General features: G+C 39.6%; 1 protein-coding gene across 5 annotated transcripts in view; it reads left to right on the forward strand.

The window, feature by feature from the left end:
* The first annotated feature begins 775 nt into the window (after positions 1–775).
* Nipa2 (NIPA magnesium transporter 2) overlaps positions 776–27,744 on the forward strand; it is a 32,588-nt gene continuing 5,619 nt past the window's right edge. Inside the window, exons 1-7 of one of the 5 annotated variants that reach the window (XM_008833642.3) lie at positions 776–1,171; positions 1,507–1,592; positions 1,682–1,802; positions 6,359–6,463; positions 17,260–17,501; positions 18,919–18,975; positions 27,065–27,155. In XM_008833642.3, the coding sequence (XP_008831864.1) occupies positions 17,363–17,501; positions 18,919–18,975; positions 27,065–27,155 (287 nt within the window). In that variant the 5' untranslated portion in view covers positions 776–1,171; positions 1,507–1,592; positions 1,682–1,802; positions 6,359–6,463; positions 17,260–17,362. The remainder of the gene's footprint in view (positions 1,172–1,506; positions 1,593–1,681; positions 1,803–6,358; positions 6,464–17,259; positions 17,502–18,918; positions 18,976–27,064; positions 27,156–27,744) is intronic. The other 4 variants (XM_008833646.3, XM_008833643.3, XM_008833644.3 and 1 more) reach the window with 4 other exon arrangements.

Consider the following 27,744-nt stretch of genomic DNA (forward strand, 5'->3'; position numbering starts at 1 on the left):
AGGCTCCTTTGTCTTACTTTCCATGGGCGCTAAGCCGTGAGACACATCTTTTCTTCCCTTTCGTTTTCTCCCCCTACCCACCCCAACATTGCCCATTTTCACCCTCCTTCAGGTACATATCCCCTGTACTCGGTTCTCAGGATACCTCCACATAAGGGTTGACCACCCAGGAAACAGAACCAACGGGTGTACTCCTGACAGACACCGGGAAATCAGAGACACCGTGTGGACATATGGATGTGGCCTAACAAACCACGGAAGTTCCCCACTAAGCACAAGACATCTTGGTCCAAAACACTCCCCTATATCTGCTCGCTTCCAGTCTGAGTGGCAGTCTTACTTTGCCTTCTCCTCACAATTGTTGTTGTCCTTGTAGCCTCTTACTTTTGTGGTGAGTTCCCCTTCAACCACCCTAGCCCCAACACCTCTACAACTTCTTCCCCCTAGAATAGGTAACTTTCCTTCATACTGTAATGGGACAGGCAAACCGGCATCCGGGTCCCACCCAGTCCTGCCCCTTGCAGTCTTCCAACACTCGCACTGCCTAAGTGTCTTTCAGGACGCGAACGTCCCTAAGAATCGTAGTTTACGCGCCGCACAGAGTTTGGATTTTGATGAGCTGGCGGAAAAATACGACCTCAGAGATCAATATCTAGTCCCTGGGCCGCACACTGCACGTCTACTCCGGCAGGGGGCGGAGCGGGGCGGGGCCTGCGAACACTGCGCCCGCGCGCGGCCTCTTGCGTCACTCTGCTGCGCCCAGGCCCTCCTTAGGGGCAACCCTGGTGCTGCGGCGGCGTAGCCGGAGACCGTCCGAGTTCGGCTCCTCTGCGCTCCTATGGAGGAGGCGGCGCTCACGGCGGCAGTCCCGGATGCACGAACTTCCCGCTGGACGTCGCCGGAGGCGGTGGCTGCGCGCGCGCAGCAGCGAGCTGCCCGCGTGGGGGTGTGAGTGGACGTCTGGGCCGCGTCCCCGCGGGAGCCGCGCCGTCCGGCCGCCTACGACTGCCCGGACGTAGCGCCTTCTTCCTGTCTGCAAGCCCCGGCGCTGACTGGCGGGGGGCCTGCGGATCTGAGAGCGGAGAAGGGCCCGTCGGGGGCCGCTTTTCTTCAACGCGTGTGCTGAGGTTAGACGCAACTTTCCTAGTAATCCGCAGTGAGGAAGCCCATGGTGAGTCGGCTTGCCTTTCAGTACCCCGGAAGTCTGGTTGCTTGGCCGTGTCGGGGCGCGTGCTCGCTAAGTTCTGTGCATCAGTGTTGCCTGTCTGAATGAGTTTTTAGAAGATGGGTTCAGCTTGCTGTAGCGTTCTGAACATGTCTGTTTGAATTCCGTACCTTTTGTAGAGTCACTGGATCTTCCTCTTCAATAACGCAAAACTCAGTATATTTTGTGTGTATGCCTCCTTAATTTATTTACTACAGTGTCAAGGCATTTAATATAGGACCATGTCTTAAACTGGAAATTCTCTGTATCCGAGGTGCCCATTTAGTACTTTTTTTTTTAAGTTAAAAGAGGAAGCCTGAGAAGCACAGAGCTTTCATTCCAGTAAGCTGTCTATTGAAGCTCAGTTGACTAGTTGTCACATTACTTGGTAAGTGAAAATACGGAGTCCACTAGCCATATTTCTAAAAGGAGTAACTTTCAGTCCTTTTACCTACTTCTATATTTTCTTCTTTCCAGGGTGGAACTACTCTGCCAGGGTTTAATACTTTAAATGGGAATAAACGATAGCATTTCCAAGAAAATGAGAATGAATAAATCATCTCTGTTTTTTAAAAGAGAGACCATATTAAACTTACATGTAAGTTAAAATTTTCACTTCTAACAGTGTTGCTGAGTTAGAGTTGGAGATAGGCTGCGTAGTATTTCTAAGTCTGGATTTAAAAGTAATTAGCTAAGGGGCTGGGGAAGTGGCTTATTTGGTAAAGTGCTTGCTAGGCAAACATGAAGACCTGATTTGGGGTCTCCATCACCCACATAAAAAGCTAAGAGTGCAGTAGCACACATCTGTTGCAGACAGGCTTGTTCAATCAGTGAGCTAGCCCCAGGTTGATTGAGAGACCCTGTCTGAAAAACTAAGGTGGAGAATGACAGAGGAAGACACCCCATGTCCACCTTTACCCTCCACAGGCGCCCAAAGCAGGTGTGCTCTTACATGGAACATGCATTCCCCCATATGTCCTGTGTGCTCTTGGCACACATTGCATACACTCACACTCAACTCATTCACACGTTTATATAGTAGTAACTGAAGTTGAGAATACTGAATGCAGTCTGAGATAGCCGTGAGAACTGTGCAGGAGACTAAGAACTTGGGGGTGGGGTACAAGCTGGGCATGGTGGAATACGCCTTTAATTCCAGCCTTCTGTGAGACCATCTTGAGTTCCAGGCCTGCTGGGGTGCTAAAGAGAGAACCTGTCTCAAAAAGATCAAAACATTTTGTTTTGATTTAAAACACCCCTCTAAAATTATACAGTGGTATTAAGAGCAGTCAGATGTAGAAGCAGAGTCCATCCACTTCTGTGGGACCCTCTCACAAGGTAACTGGTAAAGTAGAAATAATGCTGCCTTCTGATTATTGTGTAAAGTAGTAAGTGGTAATCTTGTTACTGAAAATAAGTAATAAAAATTATTTCATTTGTTTTGAGGATATATTATATAAAAATGATTCACCCATACTTAAAAAGACATGACTTTAAATATAACCTTTTTTTCTATAGAATCTATGAAAAACTTCACCTAAACTCTGACTTATTTATTGGTATATATTGTGGTATACGCAAGGACTATTCTGTAGAGATTGATATGGTGGTGGAGGGGGCGGTTGATAGGTATAAGTCAGAGGCTACAAAATAGGTATGTAGAATAAGTTTTGAGATCTAATCTGCCGGGTGTGGTGGCACATGCCTTTAGTCCCAGCACTTGGGAGGCAGAGGCAGGTGGATCTTTGTGAGTGTGAGGCCAGCCTGGTCTACCTAGTGAGTTTCAGGATAGCTGGGGTTACAAGGAGACCCTGTCTCAAAAAGACAAAAAAAAAAAAAAAAAAAAAAAGAGAGAGAGAGAGAGAAATCTAATGTATAACATGAAGATTTTAGTTACTAAAAATTGTATTGGAGGTTTTTGTTAAATGGGTAGATTTTAATTGCTTTTGTCAGGAAAAAAGGGAGGTGGCATGTTAATTTGTTTTACTTTAGTAAACATTTTACTGTCTGTATCCCACAACATACTGTAAACTTCAAATATACTAATACTACTTTTTAAAAAAGCCTTTACTTGACAGATTAAAAAAAAAAGAGTTCTAAGTACTTCTGTGTGGTAGAATCAAGCAAATATTTCAGACTAGAATATGCCCAGCTGTAACATTTTGTGCATATCTGATCGTATGTGTTTTGTGTACACAAATTTGAAATAGAACACTTGTATAAAGTTCTATAATGACCTCAGGTAAAAAGAAGTATGGTCTCCCAAAAGAAATGGATTGCGGTGGGTCTGGCATTTCTTAGCCTTGCGTGTAACCTGTGGGGTACCCACCTGAACTGACACTTGCTTTCTTACCCTTCTCTGGCCTCCCACCTAACTTGGCTCACTCAGGATCAACCAGGGTAGTCTTTCCTTTTCCCCATACCTGTGCCTCTGCACTTCTGCTGCTTTGTTCTTTCTGGTCCCTTTGAAGTCTGCTGAATTTACCTCGTCAGCAAGGCCTCCCATTATCTCCTCAGCCCCCTTGACGTGCTTTATTTTTCATCATAGTGTTTGCCACTTTCCATTGTCCTTATGTAGTTTGTTTATGTTTTACCCTGCTTCTAATAGAAGGTAAGTTCCATGAAGACAGGGTTTTGGCCTATTTTCTTTATAGTTGTAACCCCTGTTCATAGTCTATAGTATGTACTCAGTACACTTTTGTTTGAGTAAATGTGATAGACAAACCAGTTCTTTGTTTTTTGTTTTTAACACGGAGCCACAGTGAAGGGGGTATGGTGTACATAAAGTAATCTTAATACAAGTTAGAAAGTTATGCAGGTTGAAGACTGGAATTCATAAAACATTGCTATTACTTTGGCTCTTGGAATTCCAACAAGGCTTGCATGTAGGGGTGCTTTTTGATTGGGCCCTTTACAGTGGAGGCAGGATAAATAAACATGGTGGAGGAAAAGTTGGAATTGGTTAAATTAGCAATGTCCTGACTTTGGGAAGACACAGGCTACGTGAAATAGAGTATTAGAAAATTTAAAAGTTAGATATGACCTTTAATCCCAGCACTCGGGAGGCAGAGGCAGGTGGATCTCTGAGTTAAGGCCACACTGGTCTATACAGAGAATTTCAGGCCATCCAGAACTATATAGAGAGAAATTGTCTCAAAAAAACAAAAACAAAAGGTATGGGGCAAATGATGAAGGGTCTTAGTTACTAGGTAACAAAATTCAGACTTTTTGTGGTAAACAGTGGGTAAGCCATTCTAAGGTTTTTTGTTTTTTTTTGGTGCTGGAGATCATACCCAGCTTTGCCCCTTTTAACAATATACTCCTCTACCACTGAGCTACACATCAACCCATACGTTTTTAAGCAGGAGAATAAGACATGCAGAGATGTGTTTTCTACCCCAGTTTGGCAGCATTGTGTACTTTAAGCTGAATTAGAGCCAGGAAATACAAAGAGATGCAGGAATGGTAGGTAAAGCAGATGCAAGGCCATGTTTTAAAGGTAGAGTACATGTGATATGTTGGCCCTTGTGTCTACTTTGGGTGATGAGGGTGGTGAAGGCCTTGTCAGAACACAAGGATTACGAGGGATAGCAAGGACAACCTCCATTGAAACCCTGGTCTTAGCTGCCTCTTGCCATCTTCCACTTATGTGACGAGGAGACTCCATTGAGAAAGGCAGAGAGCTAAGAAAGAGGCTTGGATTGAGTTCTGGTTCCACTGCTTACTATTGCATGATAAGTTAATGTCTATGCCCATTTTTTCATCCTGGGCCCTTACTGCATATTTTGTCTAGCCTTAGTAGACATGAAATGCCAAAAATTGACAAGTTTAAAGGTGTATGATATTTTTGTTTCTTCTGTTTTTTGAGACAGGGTCTCCCTGTAGCCCCAACTGGCCTGGAACTTGATACGTAGACGATGCTGGCCTCAATCTCACAGAGCTCCTCCTGCCTCTGCTTTCCAAGTGGTGGGATTGAAGGCCTGTACCACCATGCCTGACTCATTAACTAGTTTTTGAGATGTATTTCATCTTGGACATATTTGCATTAAATGGAAGTTTACATTCTAAATATACATTCAATTATGTAGAATCAGTTGTGAAAATTCAGTCTGTTAAGAACAAGTGGGCTAGAGAGATGGCTCAGCGGTTAAGAACACTGGCTGTTCTTGGAAGACCCGGGTTCAGATCCCAGTACCCACATAGCAGCTCACAGCTGTCTGAAACTCCAGTTCCAGGGGATCTGACAGCCTCTTCTGATCTCTGTGGGCATTGCATGACATGGATACACTTACCTACATGCAGGCAATACATGCACACACACACACACACACACACACACACACACACACAAATAATTTAGAACAAGATGGAAATAAGGTTTTTAAAGTGTGTTTAAAATATAGAATTTTCTGTTTTCTGCTGTGTGATCCTTGAACCACAGGGACCTTGTTCCTTGTCCTTTAAAATTCCAGTGTCTGGCACGTGATAGCTGCTCAGCATATTTATTGAACAAATTGTCACATGTAAATAACAGCAACAATTAGGGGCTCCTCTACCTGAGGTCCTCTGAGAAATAGGCTAGGTAGGTTACTAACTACAACTTGTCATCTTTTACTTGAAAACCTAGTTGAAGTGAAATTTAGCAAAATTTTCTTTTCCTACCCAGGCTACATATATTTTAGGTTAAGCCTTATCCCCAGCCCTGAAATTTACAGTTTTCTCTCTGTCTCTGTCTCTCTGTCTGTCTTTCTGTCTCTCTCTCTGTCTCTCTGTCTCTCTCTCTCTCTGTATATGTGAGAGAGAAGGTGGGAGGAGTCTGTACTTGTGCGCACAGGTGGGCGGGATCTGTTAATTTCCGTCTATTCCTCTGAGACAGGGTCTCTCATTGAACCTGGAGTATGCTGAGCAGTCCTGTATCTCTGCCTCCTCTCCTTCTAGTTCCCAGTGCTGGGGTTATAGGTGCAGATGGGGCCATGTCCAGCTTCTTTTTAAAATGGGTGCTGAAAGCTTGGACTTGGGTCTTCATGCTTGTGTGGCAAGTGCTCTTTCCTGCTAAGCCATCTTCTCAGCCTCCTAAGTTTTCTTGTTTTGTTGTCTTTAAGTCTGGCCCTGTCTCATGCTATCCCTTAAGAATGAGAAATATCTCTGTTGCAGGCTCTCTCAGCTGTAATTGACCTTCACAGAGTGGGAACCGTGTTAACAGATCAAAGAATAGTGAAGCAACTTTTCTTTCTGGGTTTTCACACTGGTGGACAGACTGTAAGTCTAAATGAGATTATTCATTTTCTTAAGTGACTGATGGCTGTCTTAGAATTTGAAATTGATCTGCCCCTCACACTGGTATATTTCCTGTAGTGAAAAACTTAACAGATAACCTTACTTGTAGAAAGCCTTTCAAACCAAATTTTCTATCATAAATGGATGCTTTTGTGGAGAAACTGCTACAGAGAACCAAAGTAATTATCTTTAAGGGACTTGCAGAGTTTGACAACAAAGAGTTTATAACTTCAAAGAGAGAACAGTAATTGAGAATTAAATTTTATGATGCTGACTATAGTGGAAAGCTGGTATTGGAGTCCTAGTGGCATAGCTTGATGTGTAGCTGGGCTTTGAACAACAGGACCTAGGTAGGAGAGGGAGAGGGAACCATGGCCTGTTGGGGGACTAGAGGCCAGGGCTATATGCATATGGGCAGGAGTGACACTGATGTAATGGGTGTTAGCGTCCTGTGCTGGGAAATTAACTGCACAGGAGAGAGAGTTGGCCTTGCTACAAGAAGTCTCTAAAACTACACACAATTTACCCAGCTTGCCCCCAAAGGCCTCTCTTCTTTGTGTGCTTGGGTAATATATAGATAAAAAGGAATGGAAAAAAAAAAAGATCTTAATTGCTACCACAAATTATGAAGACAATTCTTAGGTAAGGCTTTTAAAATTAAAAGTAGGAACAATTAACTTTTGACCTTTGGATAAAATTTCATTAAGTATATTGCCTTAACCACCTTTTTACTTGGGGAGAGATTCTGGAGTCATGACTCAGGTAGACTGCAGTTTCTTAGTTACCTGTACTCAGCCCAGAGAAGAGGACTCTTCATACCATGCAGAGCCTCTTGGGGTGGTGCTCAAAAGAGAGTGAAGAACCAGAGGCTGTGGGAGACATGTCTTTTGGTAACTGGAGTATCTTGATCCTGAGGGAGATGTGATTGCTTGATTTGATAGTTTCTTGGGCTGACAGAGCAGGGAAGCTACTATACGGTATAAACAAAACCGTTCCTGATTACTATGTTAAGGCTTCAGGATTTTATCAACAGGAGTAGAATGTGGAGTGGTAAGGCTCTTCAAAGCTTTCCTGGCTTTATCCCATGACAAGGTAGCAAATGCTATTAGTTCTTTTTCTTTATTTTGAGCCAAGGTCTCACTAGTCCTGACTAACCTTGAAGTTGTAATCCTGCCTCAGCCTTCTGACTGCTATGATTATAGATGTATGCCATCACATCTGGCTTATAATACTGATCTTTTAAGCACATAGTTTTACAAAATTATGACATTCCCAGACAGGTATATAATATACTTGGATCATTTCATACCCCCCATTACCTTTGCTTGTCTTCTGTCCCCTCCCTCCCAGTGGTCTCCTTCCTCTTTTCAAATAATCCCCTTTCTCTTTTCATGTCATATTTTTATTAATGTTAGTGTTTGCATATACAATAGTGGGTTTCATCATCACATTTTCATGCAAGTATATTGTACTTTGCTCATAATCTTACTTCCCATTTCCCTCTGTAATGACCCCCTTCTGTCTCCACCCTCCCTCTAGTAGTTCCCCTTCTGTTTGCATATCTATGAATTCCACATATGAGAGAAAATGTGACATTTGTCTCTTTTTGTCATTACCCTCTTGCTCCTCCTCAATCCCTTGTCTTTAGTCGTCTTCCTCCCTTCAAATAGACCTCTTTAAAATTTTTCATGTCTGCTGTGTGTATGCGTTTGTATTTATTTATATATATTTAAATCTATATTCCACGTAAGAGGAAAAAACATCAAAGATTTGTCTGTATGAGCCTGGCTGTTTTTGCTTAACATTGATAATCCCCAGCTCCATCCATTTTCCTGCAAATGACATAGCTTTGTTCTTTATAACTGAGTTAAGCTCGATGTGTATCTCTGCTACATTTTCCTTATTCATCTGTCGATGGGCATTTGGCTGATGGTATTTCTTGGCAATTGTGAATAGCGCCAAAATAGACATGTATATACAGATACCTTTGTGGTATGCTGATGATTCCTTCAGGTATATACTTGTGAGTAGTATAATTAAAGCATACCGTAGTTCTATGTTTAGTTTTTGAAGGCACTTTGATGCAGATTTCCATAGAGGCTATGCTGGTTTACATTTCTATCAACAGTATGTATGATTTCCTTGTTCACTGCCTTCTCTCCAACATTTATTGTTTGCTTGCTTGATAGTAGTCATTCTGATTGGGTTGAAATGGGATCTCAATTCAGTTTTGATCTGCATTTCTTTGGTGGTTAAGAATGTTGAACTTTTTTTGTTTTGGGTGTTTTTATTGGCCTTTTGTTGGTTTTTTAAATCTCTGTGTGCGTGCATGTTTGTATATAAGTACAGGTGAGTGTGGGCCTTGCTGCATGTGTGGAGATCAGAGGATAGCTTCGGGTTTTAGTCCTCACCTTCCACCCTGTAAGACAAGGTCTCTTTGCTGCTTTATATAAGCAAGGCTAGCTGGTGCACGAATGTCCGTTCTGACTCTCATTCTGCTGTAGGAGTGCTGGAATTACAGAGGTACACTGCCATATTCAGCTTTTCTTAGGTTCTGGGAATCTGAACTGAGGTCTTCATATGCAGCAAGAGCTTTATCCGCCCAGGCATCTTCCCATTTCCTTACTTATACTTCATTTGAGAACTCTTTTCAAATTCATATGCACATTTATTGTTTGGATTATTAGTTCTTTGTATGTTTAGTTTTTTTTTTTTTAGTGTTTTATGAAATTGAGTGTACTACCATTTGGTACATTATATTTATAGTCATGCATTCTCTCTCTCTCTCGCTCTCTCTGAGTTTATTTTTGTTTATTTTTTGCTTGTTTTGTTTTCTGAGGTAGAGCTTTACTATATAACCCAGGCTGGCCTAGAAGTCTTGTGTAATGCCGCTTGGCCTCAAACTCCACAACCCTCTTGTCTCAGCCTCCCAGTGCTGGCATGCATATGCTATCATGCCTGGCCTTGAACATCATCTTGTTGGATTGTTCACCATATTAATATGGTGGCCTCCTGTATTCCTTCTAATTTTGTCTTGAAGTCTGTTTTGTCAGACATGAGTATAACTATTTCTGCTTGTGTTTTCTTTGTTTTGCTTAGAATATCTTTTTCAAATCTTTTAACTTTCAGTCTGTATGTCTTTGCCAATAAGGCATATTTCTTGTAGACAGCATAAGGCAAATTTCTTGTAGACAGCAAACAGTTGGATGTTTTGTTTTGATCCATTCACAATTGTGTGTCTTTCAATTGGAGATTTAGGACCATTTGCATTTAGTGTTATGATTGAGCAGTATCTTAACTTCTCTCTTCATTTTAGCGCTTTGCTAGTTTACTGAATTGATGTTTGATTATTTATTTGTTTATCCTAATGAAATTCTTTCCCAAGTTCTTGTGCTTGATTATATTGTGTGCATGTATGTGCAGTGTATGTGTGTGTACACAGATACACTTGCCCATGTGTGCTCTTGTGGAGGCCAGAAGTTGACGTTAGTATGTCTTCTAACATTCTTTACCTTACTTTTTGAGACAGGGTCTTTCACTGAATCTGAACCTTGCTGTTTTGGCTAGACTGGCTGACCCTGGGATCTTCCTATCTCTACTCTTCCCCCAATGCTGAGGACCCCCACCTCTGGCTTTATGTGGTCTTGAAGCTCTGAACTCAGGTCCTTAGGCTTGTTCAGCAAGCACTTTATCCACTGACCCCACTCCCCAACCCCCTTGATTATGTTTCTTACTCCTCTATTTGTTGTGTTTCCTTGAGTAGGCTTAGTGATTGTCCTAGTTAGCTTTGTCTACTTGACACAGCCTAGAGTTATCTGAGAAGAAAACCTCTATTGACAATGCCTAGATCAGATTGGCCTGTGGTCATATCTGTGAGGGATTGTCTTGATTATCAATTGATGCAGGAGGGCCCAGCCCACTGTGAATGTCACCATCCCTAGGGAGATTGTCTTGGACTGTACAAGAAAGGTAGCCAAATCTGAGCCTGTGAGCAAACCAGAGAGAGCCAGCAAGCAGCATTTTTCTTGGTTTCTGCCCTGACTTCCCTTAATGGTGGACTGAGACCTAGAAGTGTAAGGCAAATAAGTTGTTTTTGGTCAGAGTGTTTTATCACAGCAAAAGAAAGGGAACTAGAACAGTGACCATGAATTGTTTTAGTTTATGCTTGCCCTTTATTTCTTCTTCATTTTTTTTTTTTTTTTTTTTTTTTGGTCTTTTTGAGACAGGGTCTCTCTGTAGCCCCAGCTGGTCTGGAACTCACTATGTAGACCAGGCTAGCTTCAAACTCACAGAGATCTACCTGCCTCTGCCCCCCAAGCGCTGGGATTAAAGGCATACATCACCACGCCCAGCTCTTCAAATTTTAGGGTAACCTTCTTGTGTATAGTTGTCTACATTGGCAACTATTTTGTTTTAGAGCTTGAGATTGTCAGTCATGCTCTTCTGCCTTTAGGATTTCTGCTAAGTGTCCTGCTATTGTGGTAGGTTTGCCTTTGTAAGTAACTTGGACCTTCTCTCCTGTAGCTTTCAGTACTCCTTTTTTTTCCTGTAGTGCTGGGGATTGAACCCATGGCCTTAGGCATGCTAAGCAAATACTCTCTCACTGAGCTGTATCCCCACTTCTTAATAGTTTTTCCTTGTTTTCTTCTCATTATTTTAAATATAATATGACATAGAGAGGTTCTTTTCTAGTCTTGTCCCTGAATGTTCAAATGCCTGTGCACTTGGATGTCTGTCTCTGTCTTTGTTTTAGAGGTCCTACATGTGGTCATGATTTCTATCTGAATGCAAGCATTTCTTAGCTTTCTATACAATCTAATACTCTTTATTGTTTTTGTTTTTGTTTTGTATTTATTGAGCTTTTTGTTTCCAAGCTTTCCTCCCCTTTTCAGTCTTTTATATCGTGTGTGTATGTGTGTGTGTGTGAATGTGTGAATGTGTGTGTGTGTGGTGTGTATGTGCATGTGTGCTCAAGATAGAACCCAGGGCCTTGTTCTTGATAGAGAAGTGTTCTACCACTTAGCTACATCCTCAGCCCATGCATTGACTTCCTTATTTCATTTATCTCTTTAACTCTCTTTGAGGTTACTAACATTTTAAAGAAGATTTGTTTCTCTTATTTATTATTTTTTGTGTATGTGTGTATGCTTGCCTGAGCTTATGTGTGCCATCTGTGTGCAGGAGCCTGAGGTGACGAGACAGGGTGTTGGATCCCCTGGTACTACAATTACGGGTAGTTGTGAGCTACCATGTGGGTGCTGGGAATGAGCCATCTCTCCAGCCCTGTTATTATCATTTTAAAAACTACACTTTTGAATTCTTTTGTTTTTACTATGTGATGGTTTTTCATTTTCATTTTTAAATTTTTTTAAGTGATATAGAATATTGGGGTTTATTATGACATTTTCATACAGATGTATGATTGTCCTTTACCCCTCCCCACCCATACACCCATAGACTTTTGAATTCTTTAGTATTTCAACTATTTCATTGTCTTTAAATTCAGTTATTAAAGCTGGGCTTGGTGGCACACACCTTTAATTCCAGCACTCAGGAAGCAGAGGCAGATGGATCTCTTTGAGTTCCAGGCCAGCCAGGGCTGCATAGAGAGTCCCTGTCTCAAAACAAAACAATTCAGCTAATTTTGGAGGAGTTCTGTTGCCTTGCGTTTTTGTATTTCTTGTGTGTATAAGTTGTACAACTGTTGCAATAGATTTGGGGGGGATTTAGATGGCAAGGGGTGCTTCCTAGTGAGCAGCTTTCTCTTTAGGGCGCAATCCTCAATGCTTCTTAAAGAGAAGAAAGCAAGCAGTCACTTCTGGTTATAGATTTGAAGCTGGAGTTAAGAGTTTCAGGCTTTCTTTCCATTTCTCTGTATATGCTTTCCGTTTCTTTGTGCTTTTCTACAGTCCTGCCACCTCTTCCCTAACTCCTGATGCTCTCCTGCTTCTCCTTTCAGAATATAGTCTGTCCCTTACTGCCCTAGTCTTCTCATTTATAGAAATGCACAACTTCCAATCTGCCATTTTAGCCCCAGAAACCTCTAATATTGATCTTAATTGTTGACCTTTATACCAGTGTATATGCAGTTTCTGTTTGGTGAAAATTAACATTATTAGTAAATACTACTTGTAAGCAAAGGGTATTTGAATGTTAGGTACAAGTGAGTGAAGTCTGAATTTGGACTTTTGAGGTTGTTAAATGGTATTACAGAGAGAGCTAAAACTGACATTTCTGGAGCTGGAGAGATGGCTCAGCCAATAAGAGCACTTCTGTTCAATCATGAGGACCAGAGTTAGACTCTTAGCTTCTACCTAACAAACTGAGCATCCTGCAAACGCCTATAAGTCCGATGCCCTCCTCTGACCTCTACATACATGTGTATGTACTCACACAAACAACAAAAAACTTTTTTTAAAAAATCTGATATTTTTATTTTTGTAGAAAGCAAAGTTCCATTTTAATATTTTGGAATATTTAGACTATGTTTCATTTCTATTAAGACCTTCACAAGTAAGGTGTATATATGAGTCATTGAGCTTTAAAGATTATAGTGGAACATACTGCTGTCAGGTGGTCATTTCTTTAGTAAAACTTACATATTAATTAAGAATATTGTTTCAGAACAAGAAGTGGTTAAAAACAATCGTGATTTTGACATCATGCTATCTTTTATTTTTTTTTTGCATTGGAATTTAACTCAAGACCTTGGTACATGCTAAGCATGTGCTCGCCCTCAGAGCTACATCTTTAGCAACTATATCAGGTGACTTAATAGCTTTCATTAAAGTTAGGTGACTTTTACTGATTAGAAGGCAATGCCTTTGAGGAGGGTTGGAATGTTTGGGTAGCTAGGCTTTACTTGGGTTTTTTGTCGGTTTTTATTTCATGTGTTTTGCTGGCATCAATGTAAGCGCACTGTGTTGTGCAGTGCCTGTGGAGGCCAGAAGAGGGTACCAGATTCCCTGGAACAGGAGTTATGGATGGTTGTTAATTGCCATCTGGGTGTTGAGAACTGAACCTGGGTCCTCTGTGAGAGTATCCAGGGCTCTTAACCACTGAGCCAGCTCTCCAGCCCCTAGCTAGGTTTTTTCCCTACAATTTCCAAACTCTGTGACCACTGTCATTGCATTTTCACTTGTATCTAATGATATTTATCAGTTTACTTTGACAATTCTCAAGTTGATAGGCTCTGAAAATTTTGTTCAATTTTGGGATGCTCATCTAAATTATGGGGTCATTTTTCAGATACTAATAACCACTCAGAATAAGCAGCTTTGTTTTTTAGGGTCAGTTAACATTATTCCATTCATCTGCTTTGACCTAGAAAATATACATTAAGCCATACTTTAGGGTTCCCGGATAGCTGGATGTGTAGGCTTGAAAGACCAGTAATGTGCCCAGGAACTTAGATTGGTGAGGAATGCTGGCTCAGAAACATTACTAAGCTAGTCATGTAGTGTGTCGTGGGAATAGTATAAGCACAATTAAAAGCATATTTCTGATAGTGTATAGAAATGGTTCTCTATCTTGTTCATAAATTCTACTCTGTCATTGCATGTGTCCCATCTCTGTAACTGATGGTTATAGTCAACAAGGGCTTCTGAAGTGAAGTAGAAGCTTGAAATGACACGTGTTTGGCACAGAACAATTTTTTAGGTTGTTTAACTTCTTTCCTTTATTACACGTATCTCTTATAATTTTGACTCATCCAAGATCACATACCCATCTAGAATATGACAGCCACCAAACTCTTTACCTAGAACTTTCTCATTTTATTATATTGCCTTAGGAGCTGCAGAGGGAGGACTAGAAGTTCTTTGAAAGAGCAATTCTAGAAAGGCTTCATGTAGATAGCATAGCAGTTTTTATGCATGTTATACTGATGCCCACACAACTCAACTGCTTTCTGACCTGAATTTCTTCTTCACATGTTGGATATTATCTTAGACTACTGGGGCAACCTTGCTTTTGGGATTTGGTAGTGATTTCTGTCCTGAGATCCCTGCAGCTTTTCAGCACTGAAAGTGTATATGTGTGTGCATTTAATTTTTGATTTTGTGATTTATGTATGTATTTTGCCTACATGTTGGAAGTGCAACATGTACATGCAATGCCTACTAAAGTCAGAAGAGGACATCAGATCCCCCAGAACTGGAGTTAGGGATGGTTGTTAACGACCACGTGGATGCTAGGAACTGAACCTGGATCCTCTGCAAGAGGAGCCAGTGCTCTTAACCTCTGAGCTGTCTCTAGTCCCTGAAGGTGTGTTTTTAAACTTTTAATGTAGAAATATTCAGACATACACAATAGTTTCTCAAATCTTTGTTTTTCAAAAATCAGGTGAAAACTGAGCATGGTGGCTCATACCTATAATCCTAGGATTTGAGATGCTGAGTCAGGAGAATTAATGCACATTTGAGGCCCACCTGGGCTACAGAATAAGACCTTATCTCAAAAAACAAAGCAATAAAAGTTTTAAAAATTAAAAACTTGATGGTGGGTTTTATTTGTTTCTTGTTTGTTTTTGTGCAGTGCTGGGGACCAAACGTAGGGCTTTATAACTAAGTCATATCCTTAGTCCCCATGTTGGAAATTTTATACTTACTGTACAAAGTCTGTTGATGTGTATGTTAGTTGTCTTAGTGGCATATAAGAATAAGCATTTATGATCATGCTCATGAGTTTGTGAGTCAGCTGGGATGATTCTGTTCTGTGTGTTTTCCTGTGATGTGGTCAGTGGGCTCTGAGGTATGCTGTTCATATGGTTAGCAGGGTACAAAGGAATAAGGAGAAGTGTGAGGGACTTCTTTAGACCCATATGCAAACTGGAAGTCTGCCTCTTAAACTTTCTCCCCAGTGACCAGAGCAATCCTGGTAGCCAAGTTCTAAATCAGTGGGCTGAGGAAGTATATTCTCATTGATGTGTGTAGGAATCATAGTGAACCTCTATTGGCTGTTTTCTTTTGTTTGCCATTATACTAACTCAGTGTGACAGTGTTTATCATTACTATAGTGCAGTGTTAACTGTCTCTTCTCTGCCTCCTATCAAAGACTGAAATTTATCATTTTTGTTTTCTATGTGTGTTTGTCTGTGTTTGTTGCTGGTCTGGGGAATCAAACAAACCTAAGACTATGCATATTATGTAAATACTCAACCACTGAGCTACATCCCCACCCCAAAAAACTGTCATCATTTTATCTACAGTAATTAACATAGTATTTAGCACATATAACATATATCTAGTAAAAGCTTTTTGAACAGATACATTAATTATGGGGCCAAAAGTGGTGGCACATCTGTAATATGTTCAAGTCCCAGCCTAGGATACATAGCTATATCCTAGAAAAAGAAAAAAAAAAAAAGGAGGGGCTGGAAAGATGGCTCAGTGGTTAAGAGGGGCTGGAAAGATGGCTCAGTGGTTAAGAGGGTTAAGAGCACTTACTGCTCTTATAAGAAGACCTAGGTTCAGTTCCTAACATCCATGTAGCAGCTAACAACTGTCTGTAACTTCAGTTCCAGGGAATCAGATACCCTCTTCTGCCCTCTGCTCACAGGTACTACATGCATGTGGTGCACTTACATACATGCAGGCACAAAACATTCAAATACATAAAATAAAAATAAATAGCTGGGTGTGGTGGCATTTACCTTTAATCCCAGCACTTGGGAGGCAGAGGCAGGTAGATCTGAGTTAGAGGCCAGCCAGGTCTACATAGTGAGTTCTAGGGCAGCCAAGGCTACATAGTAACACTCTTCAAATAATTAAAAAATAAAAATAAATAAAAAAAATTTTTAAAAAGTATTTGAATGGACAGGAAGTTGAATTGCTTTGGTTTATAGGCCAGAGTCTTAAAACTTGAATTATGGAAAATCTTTCCTAGTGAGTATCCTAACTGAACTTTATATTAGTTCTGGGACTCAGTAAATTGTGGTGCTAAAAATTTCGAGATGTGCTAGAAAGTTGGACTGACTTTTATAACTAGTCATACATCTTATTGCAAAATATGTTTTTTTTTCTTCTCTGCTTTTTACACTTTGTTTTAGTTCTTACATTAGTGGTGTTCATGAGTTGGCCATTTAGAAAATAGATAAACCATCTATGGTAAACTTAAGCTTATTGTCAGATCTGTGAACTGAACCTTTTGGTCCTCATGTTTTCTGAAGACCCATCAATATCATACCATACTTCAGCAGACATCTTTGCTAGAATTGTCATCCATTAATAACAAAATAATGTGAAAAATTCCTTATCTCAACATGCCAGATAGGCTAAAGAGATACATTGCCATATACGTCTTATAGCCATACAGCTTCCCCTGCCCCTCCATGATCTCCCTGTGTTGCCTAAGCTGGCCTCAAAATTTGAGTTCCTCCTGCTCTGCCTCCTTAGTGCTAGGATTACAAGTGTGTATCACCGTCCTGTGCATATTTCTGAAAGGGCAATGTATGCACGAGAAAAATTTTCATTTCTCTATATGGATTAGTCAGTAAGGACCTTTGTGAAATTGATAAATGTATTGATAGCCTAGATTTATGTATTGTTACACCCTTTTTTTGTTCTTACTAGCAAAGTTGTATTATTATGGATTATCAGCTAAGGTTGGAAACATTTAAAAAAAAACAGAATCAGAGTTTATAAAATGAATTTAAACCTGTCTTTGTGTTAAAGCTCAGTTTTTTTCCATAATTGGAACAAAATTTTTAGATAGTATATATTTTTTATCAGTAGCAGCAATAAAGACTGAAAAATCTTACTTCATTTTATACTGTTTAGATTTGAAGACTGCATCATCCTGAAGCAAGCATCATCCTGAAGCAAGCAGTTTCTCTGTCTGTGATCAATGTCACTCACAGGAACTTCTTAAGTAACAAACGAAATGATCCTGGGGCGTGGAAAATATGATTTTTATATTGGTCTAGGATTGGCTATGACCTCCAGCATCTTCATTGGAGGGAGTTTCATTTTGAAAAAAAAAGGCCTTCTGCGACTTGCCAGAAAAGGCTCCATGAGAGCAGGTAAGTTATGTCCTGTAGCTGTCAAAGGACAGCATGTACTTAGGTTCTTTTAAGTATAGAAGAATATGTCTTCATTCCTTGTGACTATCTTTGAACTTTTGAACTGTTCAAGAGATATCTAAATGGATAATCAGGTACCAATTTGTAATGAGAAAAATGAATTGTCAAAGTAATTAAATGTTCATTTCTATGGTTATTATCAAAACGGGAACAGGGACCAATGCCAAATTAATTTCCAGACTAAATTTCATTATGTCTGCATAGGAGGAAATGGGATTCATGAATAGTAGAACCAGGCTTCTAATGAAGGCTGGAATATTTTATACATGCTAGAACTTCTGACTTTTAACTTAGATGTTTTTCCTGATGATCCCAATTTGGCAGGAAGGAAAAAGTGGGCTTTCCTGGCTTGAGTACTCAGTTAATTGACCTGAATAATGTAGGTTCTCCCCATCCCCCACCCCCCAACCACTCCATAAATTGCTGACAAGCCACAAGACACTAGGGATGCACAGTGATTGAACTCCAGTTCAACCCTTGGACATCCCTTGTCAGCTCTCAGTGTTGAGGTATTATCCTGGCTGTGGTTCACTTTAGACCTGAGTGGACCTCATGAGTAGCCCTGCTTGGCAGTAAAAAGGATTATTTTTTTCCTGTGCCATCTCTGTAGCCAGATCTAATTCAGCAATGTTAAAACAAATCAGTTGCCTCTTGGGATTTAGTGGACAAAAGAGAAAATACTCAGCTTTTCCCCCCATTCCCTTATCCTTGGTCTTAAGGCATACCTTCTTTTTATTCCTAGGCGTATAAAAGAATTTGCCTTGTTTTTTTATGGACAGTGACCAAAGTAACAATTGCTTCCTGACTTGATTAGCTTGGTTGAAGGGAAAACCACAGAAAAAGGAGACTATGTCTTAGCAGCCTAGATTATGAGCAGTTCTGCCTTTGTAGGACCATAGTGGCCTCTGAAGTAGGGCTACATGCATCTAAACAGCATTCCCCTTTGCAGACCAGCCCATTTGAAGTTGACTTCTTTTTTTTTTTTTTTGAGACAGGGTTTTACTCTAGGCTGCCCTGGAAATTAGTATGTAGCCCAGGCTAGCCTTGAACTTATAATACTCCTCATGCTTGAGCCTTCCAAATGCTGGGATTAGAAGTATGCACCACTATGCCTGACTTTGGTTGCTTCTTGTTGGCTCATTTTCCTTATTTATCAAAGCTAAATTAATTTTAAATAAGAACCTGAATATAAGGATAACAGAATTTTTCTAGGGTAATCGTGACTAATCAAGAAATCTCATCATCATACAGAAATCTTTAAAGTTCTTAAGATCAATAAATTTTGTGATTACTAGTAATTGTAGGTTATACAAGATAATGATAGCTTCCAAAGAATGAAATATTTCTTCATTCACAGGTCAAGGTGGCCATGCATATCTTAAAGAATGGTTGTGGTGGGCTGGACTGCTATCAAGTATGTATAGAGAACTTTCAAGAAAATGTTATAGCTGTATGTTAAAATATTTGCATATGTCATTATAGATCATATTATCAGCAAATTTTAAAACTTAAATCTTGTTTTTCTAAATAAAATTCAAAATAGATTTAAACCTGTAAAAATAATTCAGTAGTTTAATAGCTTATTTATTGTGAATAAGAAGACCTTTCTTAAAATTGTTCTGATTAAAACATTTTCAATATATCTGCATTGAAAGAAAAAAAATCTACTCAAGAAGTTAATTTGGAAGCCAAGGGAGCTCAGTGGTATAACATTTTCCTAGTGTGTAAAACATCCTGGATCTGATTTCCCAGCACTGCAAAAAAAGAAAAAAGTAATTTTGATAATGAAAGTTCATTGGAAAAAAAAAATCTTGATTTTTAGTTCTTTTCCTTTATTCTCATTTCACATAGAAAAGGTGGTATGTATTTGATAAGATTGTTCATGCTTCATTTGGTGACTACCTTTAAAAATGTATGTAGGGAAAAAATGTCCTCCAGACACTGAGACTTGAATATTCAACAATTGGTTATTGATCACCTCATGTGTGCCAGGCATCGAACATGCTAGTGAGAGAAAAACAAGCATACAACTCCAAGCAAAAAAATCCCTTTTACATGAAGCTCGCATTGTAGGTGGGACAGACTGTAAGCAAAATAAGTAGGTTAAAAGGTGTGGAGAGAGAGAGAGGGAGAGGGAGAGAGAGAGAGAGGAGGGAGGGAGTTAAGCTGGAAAGGGGATCTAAAATGAAAGGTAGTCAGGCTCAGATAGGAGGCCAGGGAGAAACAGGATGAAAAGATTTGAGTAGCAGACATAAAGGAGGTAGGAGATCTAACCATACAGGGAAAGAACATTTGAAATGAAGGAAACAGTAACTAAAGGCTTTGTGGGATACCATGACTAGCCCAGTGAACATGATAGTCTCCCCTGTATGATGCTTTGAGTGGTTGTGTTCTGGTATTCATACCTTTGTGTAATCGTCTCTTACCCTGAATTAGTGATGGCCCAATGTGATCACAAAACCCCAGGAAAGTAATGGTGTGCAACTTCTAAGGCTTCATCTTAAAAGACATTGCAGCCTTTTCCTCCTTTCTTGCATTGCTTAGTCTCACAACTGCTATACTCTGAAGATATTCAAGCTGCCTTTGGAGAGAGCATCAGTGAGCCACCATGGAACATGGCTCAAGCCTTAGATGACTTCATCCTTGGTTTACATCTTAATGCATGCTCTTAAAAGATCCTAACCACTCCTAAAGTCTGGACCAACAAACCATGAGAGTAAATTGTTACTTTTTCAGCTGGCACCACGTAGAGGTGCTTTGTTTTTAATACTAGAATATTAAAACCACACAAAACATTAAAGCAAGTATAGCAATAAGTTGTAGTAGAGATAGTAGGAGATAAGTTCAGGGAAGTGAGGGCCTGCATAATGCCATGTAGGGTTTTGTAGGTCACAGAAAGGATTTTGACCTTTATGTTAGTTGGGAAGCCATTGGAGATCCTAAGCCAAAAAGCTGTGGTATGATATGAATTAGTTTTAATAGGATCTTTATGGCTGCTTCGCAGATGCATTCACTGTAGAGGCAGATGGGGAGACACTAGTCAGGAGGCTGTTGTAGTTATAAGAGGTGACACCATGGACCAAGGAAGTAGGGAGTATGGTAAGAAGTGGTCAAATTTTGGATTTATTTTTGAGTTAGAACTGACAGGATTTGCTCACTGACTATAAAATGTATGGGGTGGAAGAAGAATTAAGGACATGAAGATTTTGTCTTCATGAATGTTCTGATGCTGAAATATAGGAAGGACCTAAGCAGATGAGGTAGGAGGACATCAGTTGTTTGGTATGAGTATGTTAAAGTCAAAAGTTTCTATAAAATATTCAAGCAGATACTGAAATTGGCAACTAGACAGGTCTGGACTTCTACCAAGTGATTCAGGCTGATAACAGAAAATTGGGAGTCGCTATCGTATTCAAAGTGACAAGACTGGTGGAGATCATGTAGAGTTCAGGAGCAGGAGGGGAAAGAGACAAAACAACCAGAATGGTAAGAGGCAACTAAGCGAGCCTAGTGTCTTTGGAACCAGTGACAGGGCTTGAGGGAACAGCTCTGGTTTGTGTCACATGATACTGGTGATATAGAGTAGGTACAATGAGAATTGAAAAGTTGACTATTATAAGTTAGTTTGCAAATTCTTGGTGCCCTTGAGAGTAGCAGTTTTGTTATTAAAACTTTTATACCAACCAAAACTTTTTTTTTCTTTTTAAAAATAGGGTCTTGCATAGCTCAGGCTAGCCTCAAACTAGCTAATGTAGCTAGGGATAACCTTGAATGTCTCCATTTTTCCGAGTGCTAGGATTACAGGCATGCTCTACCATACCTAGTTTTATACAAAAATTTTGAACATCGAAAAGTAATGTTGAAGCTGGGTGTAGTGGTCTGATAATTGAGCCAGTCACAGTGGTATTCACCTTAATCCACTTACTCTGGAGGTGAGGCAGGAGAGGATTGCTGGAGGGCATCCAGGGCAACATAATGAGGCTGTCTTGAAATATAAATACCACCCCACCCCACCCCGGCAGTGTGACTGTGACATGAAAGTGGAAGGAGAGACTGTGTGTGTGTGTGAGAGAGAGAGAGAGAGAGAGAGAGAGAGAGAGAGAGAGAGAGCGCAAATATAAACAAAGTACAATGTATGGGAATGTCACAATGAAAAACATCTTGTATGCCCACTAAAAATTGATAAAAACATACAACTTGGCATGATGGCACAGGCCTATGATCCCAATACTTAGGAGGCTAAGGCAGAAGACCAAGAATTTGAGGCCAACCGGAGCTACATAATGAGACCCTGTCTAAAAAACCAAACAATTAAGCAAAACCAACCAGTGAAAGGAAAAACAAAAAAAAACCAACTACCACTAACAAAAACAGCCAAATAAAAAGCAGTATCCGGACTTAGAGTAATGCTGTACTAGATAAATGGATCAGAATTCACTGAAAAATAGGTTTCAAATCTGAAGAAAACATAAAATCCTTCAAAAGAATTGAAGGGCTGATGTGATAGTGAAGAATGAATAGTCTGGGAAAATGATTTGAACTTAAGAGAATAAGCTGGCCCTAGAGGTGGCACCAAGCAAGCAGCAAAGAGACTGAGTGGGCCTTTGAATGGGACTAGTAAGGATCAACCTTTGGCTGCCAAAAATGGGAATCATCAAATCTTCTGAGCTGAATTCTGGAAAGCTGTGTCTTAGGAATGAGGTAGAGACTGTACTAGCTGATCATCTCTATGCATCGACTAATGTCTAGCCTAGGCCCTGAGTTGCAGAAGAAAGCACCTGGCAGAAGAAAGCAAAAATACTCTGTTGAAGATGTATTACCATGCCCTTAGTTTCAGTAAATTTTAGAAGTAAATAAAGTGCCCATTGAGTGAAATAGCATGTGCTTGTAGTTCCAGCTACTTGGAAGGCTGAGGCAGGAGGATCATTTGAGCCCAGAGGTCCAGCCTGGTAACATAATGAGATTCCATCTCTAAGAAAGAGATGGAAGCAAGGATGGAAAGAAGAAAATAAAAGGGTAGGAGAATAAAGAAGGGAAGGGAAAGAAAACAAGAAAAGCAGGCAGGCAAGCAAGTGTGCACCTGAGATGAAAAAATGTAATATAAACAGTAACCTGACTACAGATGTGGGATGTACTGTGTCCATAAAACAGCTACCTACTATGAGATCCTATAGCTATAAGAACCAAGTAGACAAGTGACATTACAGAACTGCAGAAGAACAAAAAAGTTCCTCTAAGCTAAAAAGTTTAGAATTAGGGAAAATTGAGTTGGCTTACTTGTGTTTTTAAAGAAATAGAATGAAATAATCAGAGAAAAACTATGGCAAATGGAGGTAAGAATTGTGGAACTTAGAGGATTCGGTAGAATAGCTGGAGTCTCAGAATAAAGGACAAAGAGAAGGAACTAGAAGCAATGTTTGAAGAGAAAATGGCTATTTTCCAGAACTGACCAATGTTAGCAAATCTCAGAATTGAGAGACACAAGCAAACCTGTGCAGAATGTGAAGAGTACTGGACCTAAACATGTAGTAAAACACATGAAACCAGAAGCCAGGGTTTTTAAAGCAGCCCCAGGAAAAACCATGGGTACACTCGGGTTAGCAGATGACAATGGAGTTTAACAACAGTTGGAGATAGGGTTCCAAAGTGCTAGAAAAAGTGCAGAATTCTGTATTAGTGAAAATAGACAAGCATTTTGTACAAACTAAAACCAGATGATTTGGAAGGGTATAGCAGAAAGACTGACCCAGATGGAAGTTTGAATCTCTAAGAGAGTGATGAGCGTGTGAAGACATCTGAGTGGATAGCTGTGGACTTAACATATTCATACATAAAATATAAAAATACACTAAGCTGTTTCTAACTATCTGAAAGTTGTAAAAATCCTGACTGATAATTTGGCCTTGAAATACACAAAGCAGAAATTGGTTCAACAGTCAATTGAAGTAGACAACAAATCATATAGTGAGATCATACTATCCCACAATTTTTGATAGGGAAAACTTATACAGTCAAGGCTATACAGTATTTGAATAGCAGTTTTAAAAAGCTTAACATAATGAACCTAAGCCACTGCACTCACCACTTAATATCTGTATGTCTATTGTATATGGAAAGTTTATACAAATTGACATCATAAAGCCAGTCTTAAAATTTTCAGAGGACTAAAAACATGAAAATTTGACTTGTGTGGGAATTAAGAAATATAATTGTTATATAACCTTTGGTTCAGAGAAGTCCAAGTGACTAGTAGAAACTATTATTGACCCATTTAGAAAAAGTTGATTTAAAAAGTTTGTTTTGGAGGGGTTTTATAACCTGAAAAATTCCCCCTTTCTGTTTAAAACTATAAAAATCATTCTATTACAGTGTTATTTAATATTCAAATTATGTTGCTGTGCATAAAATAAATATGCTTTAAAACAAAAAAAAATTTTGAGACAAGACTTCCCTGTAGCCCGAGCTGGCCTGGTACTCAGTACATAGACCAGGCTGGCCTCAGTCTCACAGCAGTCTCACAGAGATCCACCTGCCTCTGCCTCCTGAGTGCTGAGATTAAAGAAGTGTGCCACCACACCCAGCCTTCTCCCCATTTATGGTGCTTGACTTGAACTTAGAGCCTTGTACATGCTAGGCAAGCACTTTATTACTGAGCCTCACCTCCAGCCTAATGTTTTTATCAAAGTGATAGTCACACAGTAAACATCAAAATGGGGAAGTGTTGAAGTATGAACTGTAAACAAGTACATGAACTCTCAGTATTTAGATGAAATTTCTAATGGTAATATGTGTGGAAGGACATAGGATTAGAAAGGGATTTGTAAGATTTTGTGTGTGTGTGTGTGTGTGTTTTGAGACAGGGTCTCACTGTATAGCCAGGTTGGCCTGGAATTTGCCACATAGCCCAGGCTGGCCTCCAACTTGTGATCCTCCTGCCTTAGCTTCCATAGGTCTGAGAATACAGGTATATGTCACCAAACTGACTTATATCCATTTGAGTGTAAAAATTCCAGAGAATGCCAGGTGTGGTGGCGCATGCCTTTAATCCCAGCACTGGGGAGGCAGAGGAAGGTGGATCTCTGTGAGTTCAAAGCCAGCCTGGTCTACATAGTGAGTTCCAGGACAGCTGGGGCTACAGGGAGACCCTGTCTAAAAAAGACAAAAAAAAAAAAAAAATCCAGAGAATATACAAGATTAAGATTTAGCAAAACTTTTAAAGTACAGTCAGTATATAAAACTTAGTTGTATTGTTGCTCATTAGCAAAATTAGAAATGTTAAACTACCACCTGTTTATAATTTTTAAAACAGGTATAATTATAAACTTAAGAGATGATGGTAAGGCCCTCACTCAGAAATCTAAAACATTACTGAGAAAAGACCAAAATAGAAGATCTTCCATCTCCATGAGTTAGAAGCTTCATCATTGGAATGTCATATTTATTCATACTGACTTACAAATTGACTGTTACCTATTCAAAACTGTAGGTTGGCTGGGTATAGTAGCTCTGTGAGGTTGAGGCCAGAAGTGCAATAAGTTTCATGCCAGTCTGGGCTACAGAATAAAGTACTCTTTCAAAAAACACACCTAGAGGTGGTTTTGTGGTACATGGTAAGGTGATGTTTGCAATAGAAATTTAAAATTCCAAAATGAAGTAGTACTCTTCCAGAGGTGAAAGACTTTAGTTACACTAATAAAATCAGTATGCTTCTTTTGCAAAACATATGTATGTTTTAATGCATTAGACAACCCTGATACAGACCACAGGGACTAAATGACAAAAGTGACATTAAGGTAGAGAACAATGCACATTGAAAAGAAAACTAACTCTTATTGCAGTATACACATGAAATCAACCTCAGATGGTCCATAAGACTAAATGTAAGAGAGAACATTGGAGTTTAGAATGATCATACAGTACATCAGTTTAGACACATCCTCCATCCTTGTCATGTGATGCTGCTTGATGCCTCAGGATTCTGCCAGCAAGAAAGGCCATCACTAGATGCAGCCCTTTGTTCTTGCCTCAGAATTATGAGCCAAATAAATCTCTACAACTTAAAAGGAAAAAAAAAAATTAGAAGGTAAAGATTTTAGAGGAAGATTTATTTCTTCTTTTCTTTGTTATTCAAGTTTAATGGTTAAATATGCAGTTTGTAACATTTCTTATATAAGCCATGCATGTTTTCTTTCATTCCTTTTTTTTTTTTTGTCTTTTTGAGACAGGGTCTCCCTGTAGCCCCAGCTGTCCTGGAACTCACTATGTAGACCAAGCTGGCCTTGAACTCACAGAGATCCGCCTGTCTCTGTCTCCCAAGTGCTGGGATTAAAGACGTGTGCCACCATACCCGGCCGTTCCTGTTTTTATATTTTAAAACATTATATAGCCAGGTATGGTGGCATGTACCTTTAGTCTCAGTACTTGGGAGGCAGAGGCAGGCAGATCTCTGAGTTTGAGGCTAGCCTGGTCTCCATAGTGAAATCCAGGCCAGCTGTGGCAACAGGGAGACCCTGTCTCATAAAGACCAAAAGGGAAAAAAAAGTATTTACTCTAACAATTGTGCAGTTTTCTCCTGCAACATGAGTTTTAAATATTCACTCTGAGTTTCTTTCTTTCTTTATTTCTTTTTTAGAGAAAAATTAAAAGTTTTAAGATTTGACATCAACAGATCTATTAACACTCCCAAAACAACTAAACTTAAAACTTACTTTTAGATAGTTTATTAAGAAAATAAAAAGACAAATATTTAAAAATCCTTTGTTAGTAAACAAAGGATTCATGCCCCAAACTGTAATGAGAGAACACGACCCTGTAGACAAATAAAAATTAAACTTGAGCTGCTGCTTATGACAGCCTGAAATACGATCCCTCCTTCACCATCACTCTGGTTCTTCCCTGGCTTTGTTTCTTCATACTACTTTTAACTAGTTGACAATTCTATTTTCTTTGTCATACTTCACTAAAATGGGAACTTTATGAGAGTGGTACCATTGTTCGCTGCTGTGTTTCATGATCTTAGAATTGCTCTGGTACATTGCATCAATTTGGTTTAAGCTGGGTGTGCTCAGGCACACCTATAATCTAGTACCTGGAAAGTTGATCAGGAAGATTGTGAGTTTGCACTATATAGCTATACAGCAAGACACTATCTCACAAAACCAAAAATGATAAAAGTTGAATTTTAGAAAGATCCAGTAAAAACTTGAGATTTTCTTTTATATCAGTGTCAGCTCTTTTAATTGTATGTTTTGCCCTAGATTACAAACATCAAATTTCTTTATGATCTTTAAGCATAAACTAAATTTTTCTAATGAAAACTATAGATTGATTTCTTATGACTCAGATACTAGATGTTGATAATTTACAGGACTCATAAATACATGAGAGAAGAAGATAAAGAAGCTATTATATATAGTTGAAATAATAATGTAGATATTACATAAAATGCAGGCATTTCAGATTGAATGCATTCCTGTCTGAGGTGTTTTTTTCCCTCCGTTCAGTGGGAGCTGGTGAGGTGGCCAACTTTGCTGCATATGCGTTTGCTCCAGCCACATTAGTGACCCCACTAGGGGCTCTCAGTGTCCTCGTAAGGTAAGAGTCTATGTTTCACAGATAGAAACGGTATTTTACCCTGTAAAATATTAAAGGACAATCTGATTATATGTCAGTACATTTCAGGAACCTTGAGGACTTTTTTCATACTGTATAGCATTATGCTCTTTTAGAGTCATCCTCTTTGCTGGGTGTGGTGGTGTACACCTTTAATCCCAGCACTCTGAAGGCAGAGGCGGACAGATCTCTGTGAGATTGAGACCAGCCTGGTCTACATAGTGAGTTCCAGACCACCTGGGGCTACATGGAGACCCTATCTCAGAAAAAAAAGTTATCCTCTGCAGAATTAATGTAGTGATTTGTTGGGCACTCATTTTATGCTTTGGCTTGTACTCAGAACTAGCATTAGTAATTTCCACTTTAGGAAATTCCAAGTTGCACTTAACATTTACCATTTATTATTCACATGCTTTGGTAGTTTATTGTTGGTGAAGAATAAATAGGTTTCTTTAAATGCTACAAAAAGTCCACTCTTGGGGTGACAGTCTGTGCCTCTAAAGACTCATTTGTAAGACTAGTCTAAAACTTGTCCTGTTATATTATTTAATCATTAGTCCAAACAGCTAAG

Source organism: Nannospalax galili, unplaced genomic scaffold (assembly GCF_000622305.1).
Source record: "Nannospalax galili isolate Female #2095 unplaced genomic scaffold, S.galili_v1.0 scaffold135, whole genome shotgun sequence".
Lineage (NCBI taxonomy): Eukaryota > Metazoa > Chordata > Mammalia > Rodentia > Spalacidae > Nannospalax > Nannospalax galili.